The following is a 16,630-nucleotide window of genomic DNA, read 5'->3' on the forward strand; positions in this document are numbered from 1 at the left end:
GAATCGCCTGTGGAAGTTGGCCAACAGGTGGCAATAAAACGCAATAACAGTCTTGCCTGCCTGAACCAAAGCCGAAGAAGTAGCGAACTTGCAGTCGCTCTTTAATGACGTAGAAAAATCCTCTGACCGATTTGTCTGACATGTTTTAACCAGAACAACGTGTTTACAAACATAAAGATGAATTTATCAGGGTTTATACACAGCCTTAGATGCTCTTTGCTTCATATCGAGTGCAGACTTCTGCAGGCGGCTGGACTGGACCGACATCTGGGTGAGGTTATTCACCGTAGCCGTGAATGTTAGCTTTGATGAGCTACTGTATTCAATAACTTATGTTGATTAGAAGGTGAATGATAAATTTGTGTGTTCAGCTCCAGCGCTTGCAGTTAGCGGTCATAGCCTCCTGCCTCAACTTCGGCCTCAGGAGGAGCAGGAGGAACAGCCTCCCGGCCTCATGGACAGCATCATGTGGATGGCAGCACCCAAGAAGAGACGCACCATAGAGGTCAATCGCACAAGGAGGAGAGCAGTGGAGAAACTTATTAAAATCAAGGTACGATGAGAAAGTCCGGTGATATATCAACTCATCGACAACAGACAAACACAAAAATGCTTCAAAATTGTATCTGTCACATTTCAATTCTTGCCCAATTTTTATACATCACCATTTATTTCACCATAAATTTTGTATTTCTTTTGTTTGTTTTTGCCTTTGAAAAATTACAGATTTCTTAGAGTGGATATTTGTGTAATTAGTTATTTTCCTTATTTATTATAAGGATTGTCTATCTTTGCAATCAGCATTTTGTAGATAAACTGCTCTGCACCTTTAAGAAGTGTAAAATGTATATAAAATAGTTAATCAAGAGTTTCTTTATCAAAATAATCAACTTGTCATTATTCATCAGTCTCCAGCAATTATAATGTTGCTTCTGACTATATATGAAAAAAGGACATCATAATAACTGCTACTGTCTATGATTACTGAATAAGGGTTTGTTTGTTCACTGAAAACCTAATGTGAACAGAAATTTACTGATGTGTCTTTTGTAAAACTAGAATTTGCTCTTCCTTATGCATTTTCCTTTTTTAAAGCAGACCATAGTATTGTCAGAACTATCTTAAGCATAAAATAAGTGACTTTTAACACTGGTGAACTAATGATTAAGATGGATTCACTGAGGGCTATGAACAGCTCTGTCCACTTGTATAAATGAGGTAATCCTCCAATCGTTTTCACTCCTCTGTCTTTCTCCTGCAGACTAATATTGAACCATGTCTAGAATGTGGCCACCTGAAGCAGAAACATGTCCTTTGTGGTTTTTGCTACGCCAAGGTGCGCAGGGAGACCACTTTGATTCGCCAACAGATTCAAGTGATGGAAGGTGGCCCACTGAAAGCTCCTGCTGTGGAGACCATTGTGCTGTATGAAGGGGAGACACCGAGCCAACAGGACAAAGACAAGAGGATCGTTGAAAAGCCCAGTAAAAGACCTGCTTGGTTTAGCTGAAGAAGTAAATGTCAACGGCCACACACTTTCAGTTTGAAGTAGAAATATAGTAATTTTCTTTGATAAAATCTCATGCTCTTATTTAGTAACATTTTTCTATCAAAACCAAAACAATTGCATTTACATGTAAGACAGTGTGACTTTGTCAACATAAATGTAAATTTGAAACTATTGTACATTGACTGTTGGTGTAAAACATTCATGTATGCTATTCAATTGCCTATAAATAAAGGATTTAATGTAAAAAAAAAATTAAAAAGCATTGTAATTATTTAATGATTGCTCAGTAGCTGGCACTTAAAAAAACATGCTGCAAGTGCACTCGCACTTACAGTTATTAGACCAACATTAACTTTTTCAAAATGTGAGATATGTCTTTGTGATTATTACAGTTATTAGACCAACATTAACTTTAGTGTTTGAAAGTAGTGTTTTTTGTAATCTTTTTTTTCTTCGCTGATATTTCTGTCAGATTTCTCCCCTACTAGGATTTAGTTTGTACTCAAACATTAGCTAAGTCCAGAACAGCAGAAAATGTTTGTTAATTTTACATTCTTTTATTCTTAAAGCTAATTTTAGTCAGACTTTTTTAGTTGTACTCTGATTACTTACAACATTAATTCTGCCAAGGCTGAGGCATGGCCTTGGATTAATGTGTTGATGATTACTGTCTGTCAGAGATACAATTCAGCCATTAGTTGTGCACATCCTGTGACATGTGATCTTGTGTGAGAGACATCTGAGGAGTGGAGAAATATGTGTTGATGTCACAGGATGTTTTTTCCATTGAAATCCTGACTATTACAAACAACAAAATAGTTTTATTTTCCTGGGCCAATTAGTGGGAGTATGTAATGGTTGCAGAAAAATGTTCACGTTGGAATCAGGTGCTGGTCGCAGTGCCTGGTTGAACCAAGGGTGAGTTTTCACATCCCTCGGACATCTGCTGTTACAACAGGTGGTGTTGGTGAACCCTCTAATACATCCAGTTCAGTGTCATTTCCCAGCTTCATCCATCTATGTTCTTGTTTATGACACTTAAGATGACTGTTGGCTGCAGATTTTATGATTAAGGGTGATATCCTGTCTCTAGTGGTTAGATTGACTGGATACACCAAAAGTAAACCTACTTAAGTAGGTCTATGTTTAACTGAATTTTCAGTTTATTTTCTCTGGCAGTCCTTTGCCTCCTTTTAACACACAGGAACCTTGAAAGGGCTATGAAACGATGCACTTCTATCACCACTACTACCAGTACACAGAGCACAGGGGTGGCGGGCAGGGGTGCTCTGCCTCAGACCTTCTGCCTGTTTACTCCTTGGAATGTTCAAGAGGCCTCATGCGGTTGCATACACTGGATCCATCACAATGTGATAATGAGGAGTAAAAATAGAAACAAGGCTCAATATATAAGACATTAAAAACACCACCACATCTTAGACCAAGGTTTTTTTTTTTTCATAGTAAAAGTTCAGAGACAGAAAAAGCAGCTCGTCTTCACACAGGTACTAACATCAGGCTCTTGACAATCACACGATGAACCGTGTGAGCAGAGGCGGCTGCGACCTGATCGAATCTTTTTGTAATCTTCATGAAGAAAACCATGAGAGCAAAGAGAGCTATGAAGAGCATTGGCTGAGTCTGGTCATTGAAACAAGACTGCAATATAAGTAGGTTCTACCTGTTTGCGTTCTCTGTGCATTGTTAAAAACAGTAAACTATAAAGTGGGGTGTTGTTATGAGTCTCAAACACATTGATGATGAGGAATTAGATCATCTGTTGTGCAAATTAGTGCATGGATTAAGAAAAATAGCAGAGTTGACATTTCTGAACCTGTGTTTGCATGTTCTGATTTTAAGGGAGATGCTGTCAGAGACAGACACCGGTCACAGAGAAAGTTACAAGCACCAACTGACGTTCAACCTAATGGTTAAGAGAAGCCCTGGCCACACAATGACACTGGGGATTCACAATGGAGAAATATCAGTAAACCAACTGTCCTTCTCCAACATCCTCAGGTGTGTAGAGTTGCCAGACACACCAAAGAAGCTAAATAAAGGAGTAAAGAAGCAAGAAGAAATTAAAGTGACTCAAAACCAGAGTCAGGGAATAAGCGTGAACTTCAGAGTTTCAGACCTTATGTCCTCTCCAAAAGAAATATCTCAGCGAGAACAGAGGCAGGAGTGAAACTGTGAAGTTATTCAGGAAATATTCAACAAAGTTTTTAACTGTGGATTGATACTTAATACTGATATTGTGACATTTGCTGTGATGTACTGAAAATTGTTTCTATACAATAAAACTATTGTCAATGTTCGGGCGGTTGTGTTAAAGCTGGCACTGTATGTAAACAAGTCTCTCAATGTGAATAAAACTATTTTGTACAGCACGCTGTAGGAAAGCGATGATTGTTTTTCTTATGCACTGAATAAAATCATGAATTCCACAACAGCACCATCTGGTGGTCAAATACTGTGACAATGGCGCAAAAGTACCGGGTGACAAATACGGCACGCCCATGTCTCAATGTAACAACACAAAAACATGAAAATAGAGAGTAATATTATATGATTAGGTGTGAAATGCTATAGAAAACAATGGATTATTTACATAAATGATGCAGTCTATCATTTAATAAAAGGGTAAACCCTATTTTATTTTAACTTCAGTTGCATTACATCATGCCAGTGGCATGTCAGTGGTAGACATAGTATGTTGTGTCACTTTCCCTTATTTAAATGTTCAGCTGAAATTAAAACCTTATATATTCAATTAGAAATCCAGAACTAAACTTTAACATAATAGAGAAGAGAGGAAATTAAAGATGGATGAAATGGTACTGTATTGCAATTTGTTTCAATTTTTGGTAATTCTCAGACATGTAATCTGTGTTACAGCACACACTCACTGACAATATCTTGCAGGTATATAATATAAAAATAAATAAGTATAGAAATTAAATATCCAATAAAGATAAAAATAGCAATTCCTAGTGCATATATACTGTAGGTTTTGGGGTTTTTAAGTTAAAATAAAGTTCATCAACCCTATCTGGAGTCTGTGGTTGTAGTGATTTTATTTTTCAGTATTTTGTTTAAGATTGGAGATGATGTAGAACATAGTCGCGTTGACATTGCATCACATGCATTTCACATTGTCATGACATTTCTTTTGTGAATTTCAAAATGTTTCATTTTGTGTTTACCTGAACTTTACCTGCTAATAAGGCCTCTTCAGCTTTTCTGTGTTTTTGGACAGTGACCTGCAGCTGCCAGTACTTCAAATACACCCACATGAGGCTTCCGTTCTTCCTCTTGTCCATGTTCAACAAATCAGCACAGTGTTTATCTCTTTTGAAAATGTCCTTCAGATCAGACTCAACATCTAGTTCTGCCATGACGGGGTCCTTGACCACCTTCAGGAGCAACTGCAGCACCGGATTTTACAAGTCGTTGCTTCTGTTCCTCCAAGGTCTCCCGTTCCTTGAAAGGAAGATGGACATGTTTTGGTTATGAAAAGACTAAAATATTCAGCAACAGTGAGTTGAAATAACAAAAAGGAAAAAAACACATACCTGCTGCAGCTGTTTCTGTTGTTCCATCTGATGCTGGCTCTGTGAGATGAGGGCCTGCCTGTAGCCTTTCACCTTCTGTTTCTCCTTTTCCAGCTCAAGCTCCAGTGTAGCAGCTTTTCTGTGACTCTCCGTAAGTGTCGCTCGGTACCGTGCCTCCATTTCACTTTTTATTAAGGACACATCTTTGTCGTACTGAGCTTTGGCATTCTGGATCTCCCTTTGTGACTCTCTGGTCCAAATCCAGCCTGTTTGAAATATTTGTAGATTAAACAAGTAATACGAGCAATGTATAAAAAATAGAAGGTATACAGTTATCATGTAATATTTGATGAGAATGATGAGATGAAACACCTGCATTTACTTGATTTATTTGATAGTTTTATGATTCAGGTATATCTAAGGAAAAAGCTATTTCTAATCTACTTTTACCAATTACTTACTGATATGACAAATTAAAGTAAGGGAAGACCAGTACCATGAGGTTAACTGTGGGTATCATGAAACAGCAACTGTCTACCTATTTCATAAAAACCCCTATATCTTGAACTTACGAAAGGCAGCCAATCCCAACATTGGGACCAGGAGTGCGTAGTTCCATTGGTTACCATCACCGGCTCCCGCCCCCCTTCCGCCAGCGCCTGGTGGGATGTTCCATCTAGGGGGGTCATTCAAGTTGTTCATGGAGCCTGTTGTCAATCCTGCAGATAGAGAGAAACCAAAACATTCGTGGTCATGCACGTGGACTATACTGCACATTAAAACTGTTGACAAAGGGTGGAATTGTGAATGCAGACCTATCAATGTTGATAACACTATGGTTCCTTATTGTTACAGTAAACGACGTAAAAACAATGCCAATATAAACTACTACAAAGTTTCCCTGATTATACACGCATGCTTTAGAAATGTATTATAAAAACCTAAAATAAACATGCACTTTAAAGTAATAGCTACCCGTCCTGCACCTGCATTGTCGTAAATATTAGACCTCAAAACTGATAAGCAATTACCTTGTTTACATTTACACAAATCAGTGCGACAAGCCACATTTAGAACGGTTATTAGCGAACTAGACGTTTGACAGCTGCAGCTAAATACAACAATGCTAGGTATGCGCTAACGACCTAGCCAACGTTTCACTTGCTGATTAATGCCTAATATTGCATAAGACATTTTTGGGCATAACGACATCCACTCAAACGACAAGTAACTGTACGTCTTTCACGTATACGTTACAATTCTCACCTTGAAAGAAAAGTCTAGGTCACGTATGTATTAGTTCCTCCGAACAGAGATTGAACGTGGACCAATCCATCGGTAGCAATGGTGGGGGTATTGTTTAAGTTAAGTTTAAATGGCTTGTAATATGCATGAAGACCAAGTTATTTTTTCATGAAATAATTTATTTCTACCTAATAATGTATTTGGTTTCATAAATAACCACTTTTAGATTTCCAGAGCTGATGTCAGCCTTTTGCAACATACGGTACACCTCTACTTTAGGTGAATCGTTTGTTCCAGTGCAACCAACTATTTCTTCCTCCGCAAAACTTCAGAACCGGTCACCCAACTGACAACATGGCGGGTGTTTGTGCTGCCTCTCGGCTCTTCTCCAAGACGGTACTGTCTAAAACTAAAGCGGTAAATTGAATTATAAGATACACTATATAGTGTTGAATATTGTCCATCAATATCCTGTATGTGTTTCAATATTTGTTGTTAGGTTGACTGTAAATGTGCTTTCAGATTTTGTAACAGTGCGCATCCCGACTTTCATAACCAGTGTTACGTAGCGTCGTGGGGTTCAATGTGACACAATGGAAAATAGTTTTTAGTCGTTTGTCAAAACAAACAAACACTATTTTGTCTTTAAGGCTTTTACACTATAGGTTGTGGGAAACATTTTCAGTCAGTTGCCCGTATGTTTTTGAACGGTCATTGAAACCGCCCTTTGGATGTTTAACATTAGCTGTTGTTTAAGGAGAAATAGATGACAGTTGTCAATTGCTGTAATAATCATTGTAATTACAATTCTAAGGTTTTTTTTTGTGGGTATGCTTTACTTCCTTACGTATTTTACTCCCCTTATTAATAAAACAGTTTACAGCGACAAGCAGACTTTGTAGCGAATGCTACTTGACAGTCTTTTATATATTTATTTAATGTCAGTAATGACTTACACCTTGTGTTTGTTAAGCTGTCTTCATTAATATGTTTTGCTTCATCTTCTGCCAGGTCCCAGCTGCTGCAGTACAGGGCTGTCGAAACTTTCACTTCTCCATCTATGGCAAAAAGAACAATGCCAAAGTATCAGACAATGTGAGTGTCATTTAACATGTAAACGGTTGGATATCCTAAATATTGACGTTAACAAACTGCATTTGGCTGAAGGAGAATATAGTGCAAAATTGTGAGTACTCTTACCTTACAGCAGGGAGATAACTTAATTGAGCCTGGTTGTCCTATTTGGAGTTTCTGTGTCCTGGGTTTCCATGGATTTTATCCTAGATGTTTGAATTCCTCCTCAACAATCTAAAAACATGAAGCTGGGGATTAGGACAATTGAACACTTAATGTTTGTTGAAATAGATTCTTAAAGTAGATCTTTTTGGGCATCCATTCCAATTTTGCTTTATTTAAAAAATGATTACTGTTCATTTTTGAGATAATTATAGCTGTATCTCACCCTCAATGTACACAGATCTCCACCCAGTATCCAGTTGTGGATCATGAGTTTGATGCTGTGGTGGTTGGAGCTGGAGGAGCAGGACTGAGAGCAGCCTTTGGTCTGTCAGAGGCTGGATTCAACACTGCATGTGTGACTAAACTTTTCCCCACCAGATCCCACACAGTGGCTGCACAGGTACATGATTCTTTATTTTTATTTTATTCTCATACTTTTATTTTTTTTATTCCACTCCACATTGGACTGTATATTACTGTGTATGTGACAAATACAACTCTTGAATCTTGATCTTGACCTTGACATAATTCTGACAATTTTCTTTCACAGGGTGGAATCAATGCAGCTCTTGGAAACATGGAGGAAGATGACTGGAGGTGGCATTTCTACGACACAGTTAAAGGTTCTGATTGGCTGGGAGACCAGGATGCTATTCACTACATGACAGAACAGGCTCCTGCAGCTGTAGTAGAGGTACACTTTGCCCTCTGCACTTTGATAACTTTAGGTGTCAAATATTGTAGTTGTTGCTGCTAATCTGAACCATAACAATCAAATGGCTTTTTATCATCCGGTTTTCCACCAAAACAATATTACTCTTAAGTTTTTAAGTTAAATTAAAAAATGCAATGGCACACTGTCCTTTTGCTCCTTTTTTTCGCAGTTGGAGAACTTTGGCATGCCGTTTAGTCGCACTGAGGATGGAAGGATCTATCAGAGAGCTTTTGGAGGTCAGAGTCTGAAGTATGGAAAAGGTGGTCAGGCTCATCGATGCTGCTGTGTGGCTGACAGGACCGGTCACTCACTGCTGCATACACTTTATGGACGAGTAAGTTCCTTCTCACCTTCATCTCGGACTTGGTTCATTTGGAGAATAATGTAAGTATGATTTAACTTAACAGGATGTGTTTTTTTTTTGTTCTTCTTTCTTCTCTCTAGTCACTGCGATATGACACCAGCTACTTTGTGGAGTACTTTGCCTTGGACCTGCTCATGGAAGATGGAGAATGTAAAGGAGTAATTGCTCTTTGCATGGAGGATGGATCTATTCATCGATTCAGGGCAAACAATACTGTCATTGCTACTGGGTAGGACAGACAAAAGGATACTTTTGTTACGTCTCTAGTTCCTAAACCCCTGCATATGTGGATGGTTTTCTTAACCTTGAACTATATGGGTTTTTTCAGTGGTTATGGAAGGACCTACTTCAGCTGTACATCAGCCCACACAAGCACAGGAGATGGAAATGCAATGGTGACCAGAGCCGGTCTGCCCTGCCAGGATCTGGAGTTTGTACAGTTCCATCCTACTGGTAAGAAAAGAAACTCAGTAAATCCAACTCACAATGTAGGTTTACATTGACGTTAAATTATCTTTCTGTCAAGGATGATTAGAAATATTTTTCATTTTATTGTCAAGGTGGTATTAAAAGCCTCAGCAGTCTAGACTGTTTAATTATATTACTAATATGGCTTTTCAAGTTTCGATTTTACAGAACAAAACAAATGTTTAATATTTGGACTTTTTTGTTGAATTATTGATTATTGGTTATTGATATATCAGTCAAACTATGGTTTTTTAAACTGTACTAATCAGAGAAGTTAACTGTGATCCAAAAATAGACCTGAATTTGCATAAATGCAAGACGACATCTTTGTGTTCCTGTTCAACATTTGACAATGTCTGAGTATGTTTTGTATTAACATAGCAAACCTTAATATTTCTAAAAATTCTTGGACCCATTTCTCTGTTCAACTGTTTTAACATTTGAATGACTTAAATCAAGTTGATAAATTGAATTAACATCCTTAAAAAAATACAAAAATAAATTTAAATAAATTTTGTCACCTTGGCCAGTCCAATATTTTCATTTATATCTCATGTGACATCTTCACAGGAATTTATGGAGCTGGTTGCCTGATCACAGAGGGTTGTCGTGGTGAAGGTGGAATCCTCATCAACAGTGAGGGAGAACGCTTCATGGAGCGTTACGCTCCAAATGCTAAAGATCTTGCCTCCAGGGACGTTGTGTCTCGCTCGATGACCATAGAGATCCGAGAGGGACGGTACGAACAAACAAAACTAGGTGTATTACTTTTGTTGGAATCTTGGACTTAGATAAGAGACAAGATCCAATTTTGTGTTTTTTCTTTTCTTCCTCAAGGGGTGTTGGTCCAGAGAAAGACCACGTGTACCTGCAGCTTCACCACCTGCCTCCTCAGCAGCTGGCCTCCAGGCTGCCTGGTATCTCTGAGACTGCCATGATTTTTGCTGGAGTGGACGTCACCAAAGAGCCCATTCCTGTGTTGCCTACAGTTCATTACAATATGGGTGGGATCCCTACAAACTACAGGGGTCAAGTACGACCAACTGCACCCAAAAGAATTTCTTTTCTGTAAAAATAACATTTATCCATTAAAGTAACATACTTGGTTTTTCCATGCCAGGTGATCACACACACCAATGGAGAGGACACAGTTGTTCCTGGACTTTACGCCTGCGGTGAGGCGGCATGTGCCAGTGTGCACGGTGCTAACCGACTTGGTGCCAACTCCTTGCTGGATCTGGTGGTGTTTGGAAGAGCCTGTGCCCTGACCATTGCAGAGGTGCACAAACCTGGTGAGGACATCATGTAAAAAAATGTATTGTTATATTCACTCAGAAGAAGAGAAATATTAGTAATTCTAAACAATGTGATTACTTTGACAGAACAGTGGAGCTTTTTGAGCTGTAGTGTAGTTGAGTTCTTGAGCACATTATGTCAAGACAGGGTTTTATTTTGTTTGTTTGTCTCTACAGGGGAGAAACTCTCTGCACTCAAGCCCAGTGCAGGAGAAGAGTCTGTGGCCAACCTTGATAAAATGAGGTTTGCCAATGGATCCATGAGAACCTCTGAGATCAGGCTCAACATGCAGAAGGTAACCAATGAGTCATTCAGATTGCTAACGGAAAGTCACAACATACAAGTAGTTATAAACATGTAAACCTCATCTTTTGTTGTACTGTTGTGTCTTAATGAATCTATCGACTAAACATACTCTTCATCTCCATTCAGACCATGCAGGCTCATGCTGCTGTGTTCCGTACTGGTTCTGTGCTAAAAGAGGGATGTGACAAAATGGATGGCATCTACCAGACCATGGATGATATCAAAACCTTTGACCGAGGTACTGATGCAAAAACGTGACTTCACAATTGAATGTGATTCCTGGGACCCCGTTGAACCTGACATTGATTTAAGTTTTTATTCAGGTAGATTGGCAGTAGAGACATCACCTTTTCTTTTGTCTTTGTTTTACAACATCTACAGCAAATACAACAGCTCATTATAACAACTTCACATTATGCTGTAGTTCAGTTATTGATCATTGATGAGACTTAGTTTACTTACTTACATGTATCTCATGAAATGTAATAAGGTTTCTGAATAATTGTGGCCACTCCAGAAAATGTTAATGTAAACAACAAATGCCCCTGAGACATCAAATCAGCAACACTCCACAGACAAAACCATTTTTTTTTCCATCCCTACTCATCCTTTTTCAGGCATTGTGTGGAACACAGACCTGGTAGAAACCCTGGAGCTCCAGAACCTGATGCTGAACGCAGTCCAGACCATTCACTCTGCTGAGCAGAGAAAGGAAAGCAGAGGAGCCCATGCCAGAGAGGACTTTAAGGTGAGTTGAAACAAAACTGATCAGCAATCATAGGATTTTGCTAATAGGTGTTTTCCATATGAACTTTAATTGGAAAAAACAAATGAAAACTTTAGCAATGCACTATTGCTATAAATTGAGTTCTCTGATTTGATTCACCGACTCCTTTTTCCTATGGTGACATTGATTCAGTTTGCAAATATACTTTACATTTCTTCACATTATGCAATTCTATTAAATTCCAGGAGCGTGTGGATGAGTATGACTACTCCAAGCCTCTGCAGGGTCAAGAGAAAAAGCCTTTTGACCAGCACTGGAGGAAACACACCATGTCCTACGTTGACCCTAAAACTGGCAAGGTATGTTCTTGTCCCCTATGAACTGACACTTTTATTATAAATATATAACTGTCTATTTTGTCAAATTCCAGGTGACTTTGGAGTACCGTCCTGTTATTGACCACTCTTTGGACGAGCAGGACTGCGCTCATGTTCCTCCTGCCATCAGATCTTACTAAAAACAAACAAACCTGTATTCACCCATGATTCTTCTTCAATTTCAGATCTCTTCTGATTTTCATTATGTATTATCCTGTATATATATATTAAAAGAGCTGACATCGTCTGTATAATTATGCTTGCACATTTGTATCAACTTCAAATTGTTAAATACATTTGTGTGCTGTCAACTTCATTTTATAATGTCATTGTCTGTGTCTTTGTGCAGCAGAAAATGTCAGCATGCTTCTCTGTGTTTTTATGCTGTAAAGAGCTGGGTTTGTGTGTAAATACACAGTATATGATAAACACTCAAGACTCATGTGGCCGAGGATCATTTTCAGGGTCCAGCTGATGAACACAGTCAATGTTAGAACAACTTAAACTTTGCTTTTGGCGGTGACAAAGTTTCACTTAAAATTCACAGTTCGTGCAGAGAAAACAACTAACCGTGTCGTTTGGCTGTCTAAAAGAAAAAGGAATAATGCTATTGTTTATGTACACATTTCAGACTCAAAGGAAAGTGAAAAAAAAATGTAAAAATTGCTTAGGTGTATAATAAATATAGCAATTTATTCTGTGTAAGAAATACTAATGTAGACATTGTTCCCATTGGTGAAACACATTCTCATGCAGTTTTGTGGATGAAGATTTTAAATCAAGTAAAATTGTGTGTGCCATTATCCAAATTAAGCTGCTCTTGTCACATGGTGTTCAACATTGACATCTTTGTACACACCTTGTTGTTCTTCAAGAGGGTGGATTTAAGTGATGTGTTCCCAGCTGTTTGGCCTTTTCAGCTTAAGAAAATAGAATTAAAATAAATTAATTTCCAAATATTAATGCTAGTAATGTCAGTGACTTACTTTCGAACAAAGCTATATATTCTATAAAAATAAAGTGTTTTCTACTCAAATTAATCTACACTTAACACCGTGTTTTTCAAATGAGTGATCTTATTTATTTGCATGTTTTTAAAACAAGTGAGCCTTGGCTTTTTTCTTTTGGTTTTCTTTTTTATTAAATATAATTCAATAAATCATCTATGCACAAAAAGTAGTTGTAGTTTTCTCATCATCAAAAAGTAAGGTTAAGAGCCTGCCTTACTGCAGTCATGTCAGGCACGTTATAAACTCTGAATGTTAACAACACTCCAGTATCATGCAGGCCATTGAAAGAACTAATTAATTTCTTAATATGGATAGTGGTGCGCAAAAGTTGAAATGTGCCCACATTTTAACAACGGGTTCTAGGGGTTTAAATTAGAATTAAAGAATTACACTTTGGCAGAAATAAGATTTTAGTATAAGATTTTAATTTAAAAAAATCAATCATATGAAGCTGCCATAAGAGCCAAAAATTGGTGAAAAAGCTATCAAGTAACCGTACTGTTCCTTTTTGGAAAATGTTCTCTGAGTTTATCTTGAGAAATTTAGAAGAATAATTTCTTTTATATTTTTATTTTTAACATATCTAGTAAAAGAATATTATCAACACAGTGAATTAAAAGTTTTCCATGTACTAAAATTGAAATAATTATATATTTTAATGAGAAAAAAAATGTTTTGTTGATTTTGTATCTCTAAATTTCAGTTAAAATAATACATTCACAAATATTTCTATAAATTATGTAACGTCCAGTAGGTGGGGCCTCCGCTGAGATTTGACCATAAAACAAAATGTACACACCTTTATAAATATTTAAAATTTTCATTTAATAACCACATATCAAATATTTAATATACTATGAAAAAAATCATAAACATGTTTGGTCTGTGAAACTTGTATTGTTTTGTTTTTTGTTCAAACCTACAGTGTGCACACCATAAAGGTTGGACACCAGTGGTGAAGATCATTTCATCAGTGTGTTGGTTTTACACAGGTTTTCCCAGCACTCAAACAGAGAGTGACTTTAAGACATAGATGTTGATTGAAAACAAAAATAAACAGACTCACAGGGAAGTGTTCGCCATTGAGTTTAAGTTCCTGCCACATAGTAACGAACAGGTTCAAGTTGAGATGATCCAACAGGAGGTACACAGACACGTTCCTCTTCCTGCTGGCTTCCAGAAGATCACAGAGCAGCTCCACGTCTGTGAAACTGTCCATCACTATGGCCAGAGACTGCACACACACACACACACACAGACATCTGACAACTGTGCACACAAGAACCAGAACTGACAAAGTGATGTGTGTACTCTTAGTGTACCATTGTAGACTTTCTGAGGACTGTTCTGACCAGATCTTTCATGCCTGCTGCTCTGTTATCAGACTGGAAATACAGTTCCACACTGGACTCACATCGCTCAGGGTCTGACGAGGTCTGATCTGGTGAAGGCAAAAAGTAAAACAAAGAGTAGAGAGAAAATACAACATTTGTCCAAATATTTAGAAATAGACCATGACAGATTTGAAACAGACCGTTACAACTACCAATATAGAGAATGCACTGTACACCTCTACTGTATTTTTGTGGAATTGCATGAAAAAAGCAAGTGTGCACTTAGTGTCGGTAAAGACTGTATGTAAATAAATGTGCGTGAAAATCAGAAGTGTCTCCACTTTCAGAGCCATGAACAGACAGATGATGCTGCAGCAGAGGCAGTTACTGCCTCTCTGAGGTAGAAGACTGGACTACAGACCAACAAAAGAGCTTAGGGAGAAAATGGCACACCCCAGCTTGGGGCAGGGAGGTTTCACAGATGATGAAATGTGACAGGTGAGAACTGAGAGTGAGAAACAAACAGTTCACAGAACATTCCAGATGAATAAATTGGGGCTTGTGGATATTTAACCTCTGTAGAGGGCGTGACACAAATGTCAGAGACAATAAATCATCGATTTTTGATACTCATTCAGTCGTCCTAATGAGGCAGTTTGTAGAAGAATGTAGAGTTGGACTTAAATATCAGGAGCATTTTTCTTTGGGTTGTCAAGTCTCCACCATGAAGAAATGGAGTATTTCTTCCATGAAATCATATTCAATACATAAAGTAAAAAAAACTATAATGTAATTCTGCAGTACACAGACTGTGATACAATTGACAAATTTAATTAAGAGGCAATAATAAATGAAGAAAACAATGATAAAGACGAACACAGCAATTTTTAAAACACAGGTAATTGTGGATTTCAAAAGCAAAACTATTTTTAAATAGGACAAAATTAAAAATACATCGTAGAAGACCAGTCAACATGACAGTTCTTTTTCATTCATTTCCTATTGAAATGAATGAAAAACAAAATGATAAAAGATACCACGCAGTTCAGTCTGACCCACTGTCAGTGGTTGATATGGTTTTGTTCTGTCCATTTGGAGACACAGCAGTGAGTGGTCACTGAGAGACAGAGGACAGTGTGTGGACAGAAGGTGAGGAGGCAGAGTTGCCTTCTCTGGCTCTCGCTGCCAGTTTGTGTCTCAGTTCTCTGATTTCTTTCAGCAGTTCTCTCTCACTGGTGTCCAACTGGGCCCGACCTCGGTCCAGAGAGACTGAGAGGAGAAATAGAAACAATGAAAAAATTAAAGAAACTTAAGAACAAGTGTTTTTATGTACATTGTTACTGGTAGCCACAGTAACTCACAGTTGGTGGAGGTGCTCTCTGAAGGTGAGCTGCTGTTCAGACACACCATTGCGGCTCTGCTCGCTCTTGGAGGGGAGACTGTGTTTGGTTCATGTGTTGGATCAGTGCTTCTGATCAAACTTGGAGATTTACATCTTTTGGAGTCTGAAACAAAGAAGACACTGCAATAAATACCGCTATAAACACTGTGTCTTCTGTGCATGTGTGTTCCAGTACCTGCACGTGCTAAAGAACCGGCCCATTCCTGCCTTTGTAGCTGGGCTCTGGCCTCCATCACGTCATCCCACTGGAAATAAAAGTTGGTGCAGAAAGTTTATTTAAAACACTTCAATTTAAACTCATAAGAAAATTATCAGCCATGAACAACCGCAAAGCAGACATGAATCAGGAACAAGGAAACATCACAATGAACAATGAACCGACAAGCACTGAGTTAGGGAGAGAGGTATGTATACCCAGGTACCAGGTGGTATGAGTGAGACAAATTAATAGGTAATCACAGGACACAGATGACTGTGATGACACCGATAACAGAGCAGAACGGCAGGGAGACAGACAGACCTCACATAAACGACAGCAACAATTCCCTTTTCTCTCACCTTGTGATAATTCAATACCAAATGACTGAATTTCAGAATCTACCTGTAGCTGCATCAGAACAGACAGAAAACTACAGGCTACAGAGACTTTAAGGTAGCTGCATGAAAACTTTTGTTTCTTACTGTCTTAATGCTAAATTCAGACTTGATTCTCTTGACCATCTTTCGAGGAGCCCCTCCTTAAAGACGTGGCCTGTCTGTATATACAACCATGTTGATAAAACTAAACCTTCTCACCTTTCGTCCCACCACATCTCTCATGGTGTCAGCCAGTCTCTTCTCCTCCACCAGGGTTCGTTTGTGATGCTCGATCATTTTCTCCCTCCTCCTCTCCTTTTCAGCATCAACCTGCTGAAGCCGCTCGTCTATGTCTTTTCGCCAGTTGAACTCCACGTCAATTCCAGACGCCTCAGCCAAGGACTCCTCCAGGAGCTGTGTGCAAAGAATAAGTAAATTAAATAATAAATTATGTGAATTTTTTGTGTTTATTTTTAAGTGTAAAGAATTACCTGCATGTTTGCCTCA

General features: G+C 38.3%; 4 protein-coding genes across 5 annotated transcripts in view; 2 read left to right on the top strand and 2 right to left on the bottom strand.

The window, feature by feature from the left end:
* The first annotated feature begins 43 nt into the window (after positions 1-43).
* mrpl32 (mitochondrial ribosomal protein L32) lies at positions 44-1,762 on the top strand. The gene is made up of 3 exons (XM_008323943.3): positions 44-271; positions 372-553; positions 1,262-1,762. The coding sequence occupies exons 1-3, from the start codon at positions 178-180 to the stop codon at positions 1,508-1,510; spliced, it is 525 nt and encodes a 174-aa protein (XP_008322165.1). The 5' UTR covers positions 44-177; the 3' UTR covers positions 1,511-1,762.
* A 2,533-nt stretch (positions 1,763-4,295) lies between these two features.
* On the bottom strand, positions 4,296-6,453 carry ccdc127a (coiled-coil domain containing 127a). The gene is given in 5 exon segments (XM_008323947.3): positions 4,296-4,942; positions 4,944-4,993; positions 5,086-5,330; positions 5,637-5,783; positions 6,331-6,453. Coding segments are annotated over 4 exon segments (666 nt in total). The 5' UTR covers positions 5,767-5,783; positions 6,331-6,453; the 3' UTR covers positions 4,296-4,701.
* A 140-nt stretch (positions 6,454-6,593) lies between these two features.
* On the top strand, positions 6,594-12,764 carry sdha (succinate dehydrogenase complex, subunit A, flavoprotein (Fp)). 2 transcript variants are annotated; one of them, XM_008323945.3, is made up of 15 exons: positions 6,594-6,726; positions 7,321-7,404; positions 7,787-7,948; positions 8,099-8,242; positions 8,433-8,597; positions 8,708-8,856; positions 8,956-9,080; positions 9,666-9,834; positions 9,933-10,128; positions 10,216-10,387; positions 10,568-10,686; positions 10,824-10,935; positions 11,315-11,445; positions 11,670-11,783; positions 11,855-12,764. In XM_008323945.3, the coding sequence occupies exons 1-15, from the start codon at positions 6,664-6,666 to the stop codon at positions 11,939-11,941; spliced, it is 1,992 nt and encodes a 663-aa protein (XP_008322167.1). In that variant the 5' UTR covers positions 6,594-6,663; the 3' UTR covers positions 11,942-12,764. The 2 variants fall into 2 exon arrangements, with proteins under 2 accessions (XP_008322167.1, XP_008322168.1); XM_008323946.3 differs by having other exon boundaries at positions 6,642-6,705.
* A 2,196-nt stretch (positions 12,765-14,960) lies between these two features.
* The window catches only part of tbc1d31 (TBC1 domain family, member 31), an 8,073-nt gene continuing 6,403 nt past the window's right edge, over positions 14,961-16,630 (bottom strand). The window contains exons 20-23 of the mRNA XM_025061594.1: positions 16,343-16,593; positions 15,723-15,792; positions 15,507-15,650; positions 14,961-15,414 (exon numbers count right to left, since the gene is read on the bottom strand). Of these exons, the coding sequence (XP_024917362.1) occupies positions 15,260-15,414; positions 15,507-15,650; positions 15,723-15,792; positions 16,343-16,593 (620 nt within the window). The 3' untranslated portion in view covers positions 14,961-15,259. The remainder of the gene's footprint in view (positions 15,415-15,506; positions 15,651-15,722; positions 15,793-16,342; positions 16,594-16,630) is intronic.

The sequence above is a fragment of the Cynoglossus semilaevis genome, chromosome 13, assembly GCF_000523025.1.
Source record: "Cynoglossus semilaevis isolate Cse_v1.0 chromosome 13, Cse_v1.0, whole genome shotgun sequence".
Lineage (NCBI taxonomy): Eukaryota > Metazoa > Chordata > Actinopteri > Pleuronectiformes > Cynoglossidae > Cynoglossus > Cynoglossus semilaevis.

What these genes read in the sequence shown, in the direction of transcription:
- mrpl32 (XM_008323943.3), top strand. Translation starts at nt 178, where the DNA reads ATGAATTTATCAGGGTTTATACACAGCCTTAGATGCTCTTTGCTTCAT. An exon ending in TGGACTGGACCGACATCTGG is followed by an intron (nt 272 to 371) that starts GTGAGGTTATTC and finishes TTGTGTGTTCAG; the next exon opens with CTCCAGCGCTTGCAGTTAGC. An exon ending in AGAAACTTATTAAAATCAAG is followed by an intron (nt 554 to 1,261) that starts GTACGATGAGAA and finishes TTTCTCCTGCAG; the next exon opens with ACTAATATTGAACCATGTCT.
- sdha (XM_008323945.3), top strand. Translation starts at nt 6,664, where the DNA reads ATGGCGGGTGTTTGTGCTGCCTCTCGGCTCTTCTCCAAGACGGTACTG. An exon ending in ATAGAGATCCGAGAGGGACG is followed by an intron (nt 9,835 to 9,932) that starts GTACGAACAAAC and finishes TTCTTCCTCAAG; the next exon opens with GGGTGTTGGTCCAGAGAAAG. An exon ending in ATGCCAGAGAGGACTTTAAG is followed by an intron (nt 11,446 to 11,669) that starts GTGAGTTGAAAC and finishes ATTAAATTCCAG; the next exon opens with GAGCGTGTGGATGAGTATGA.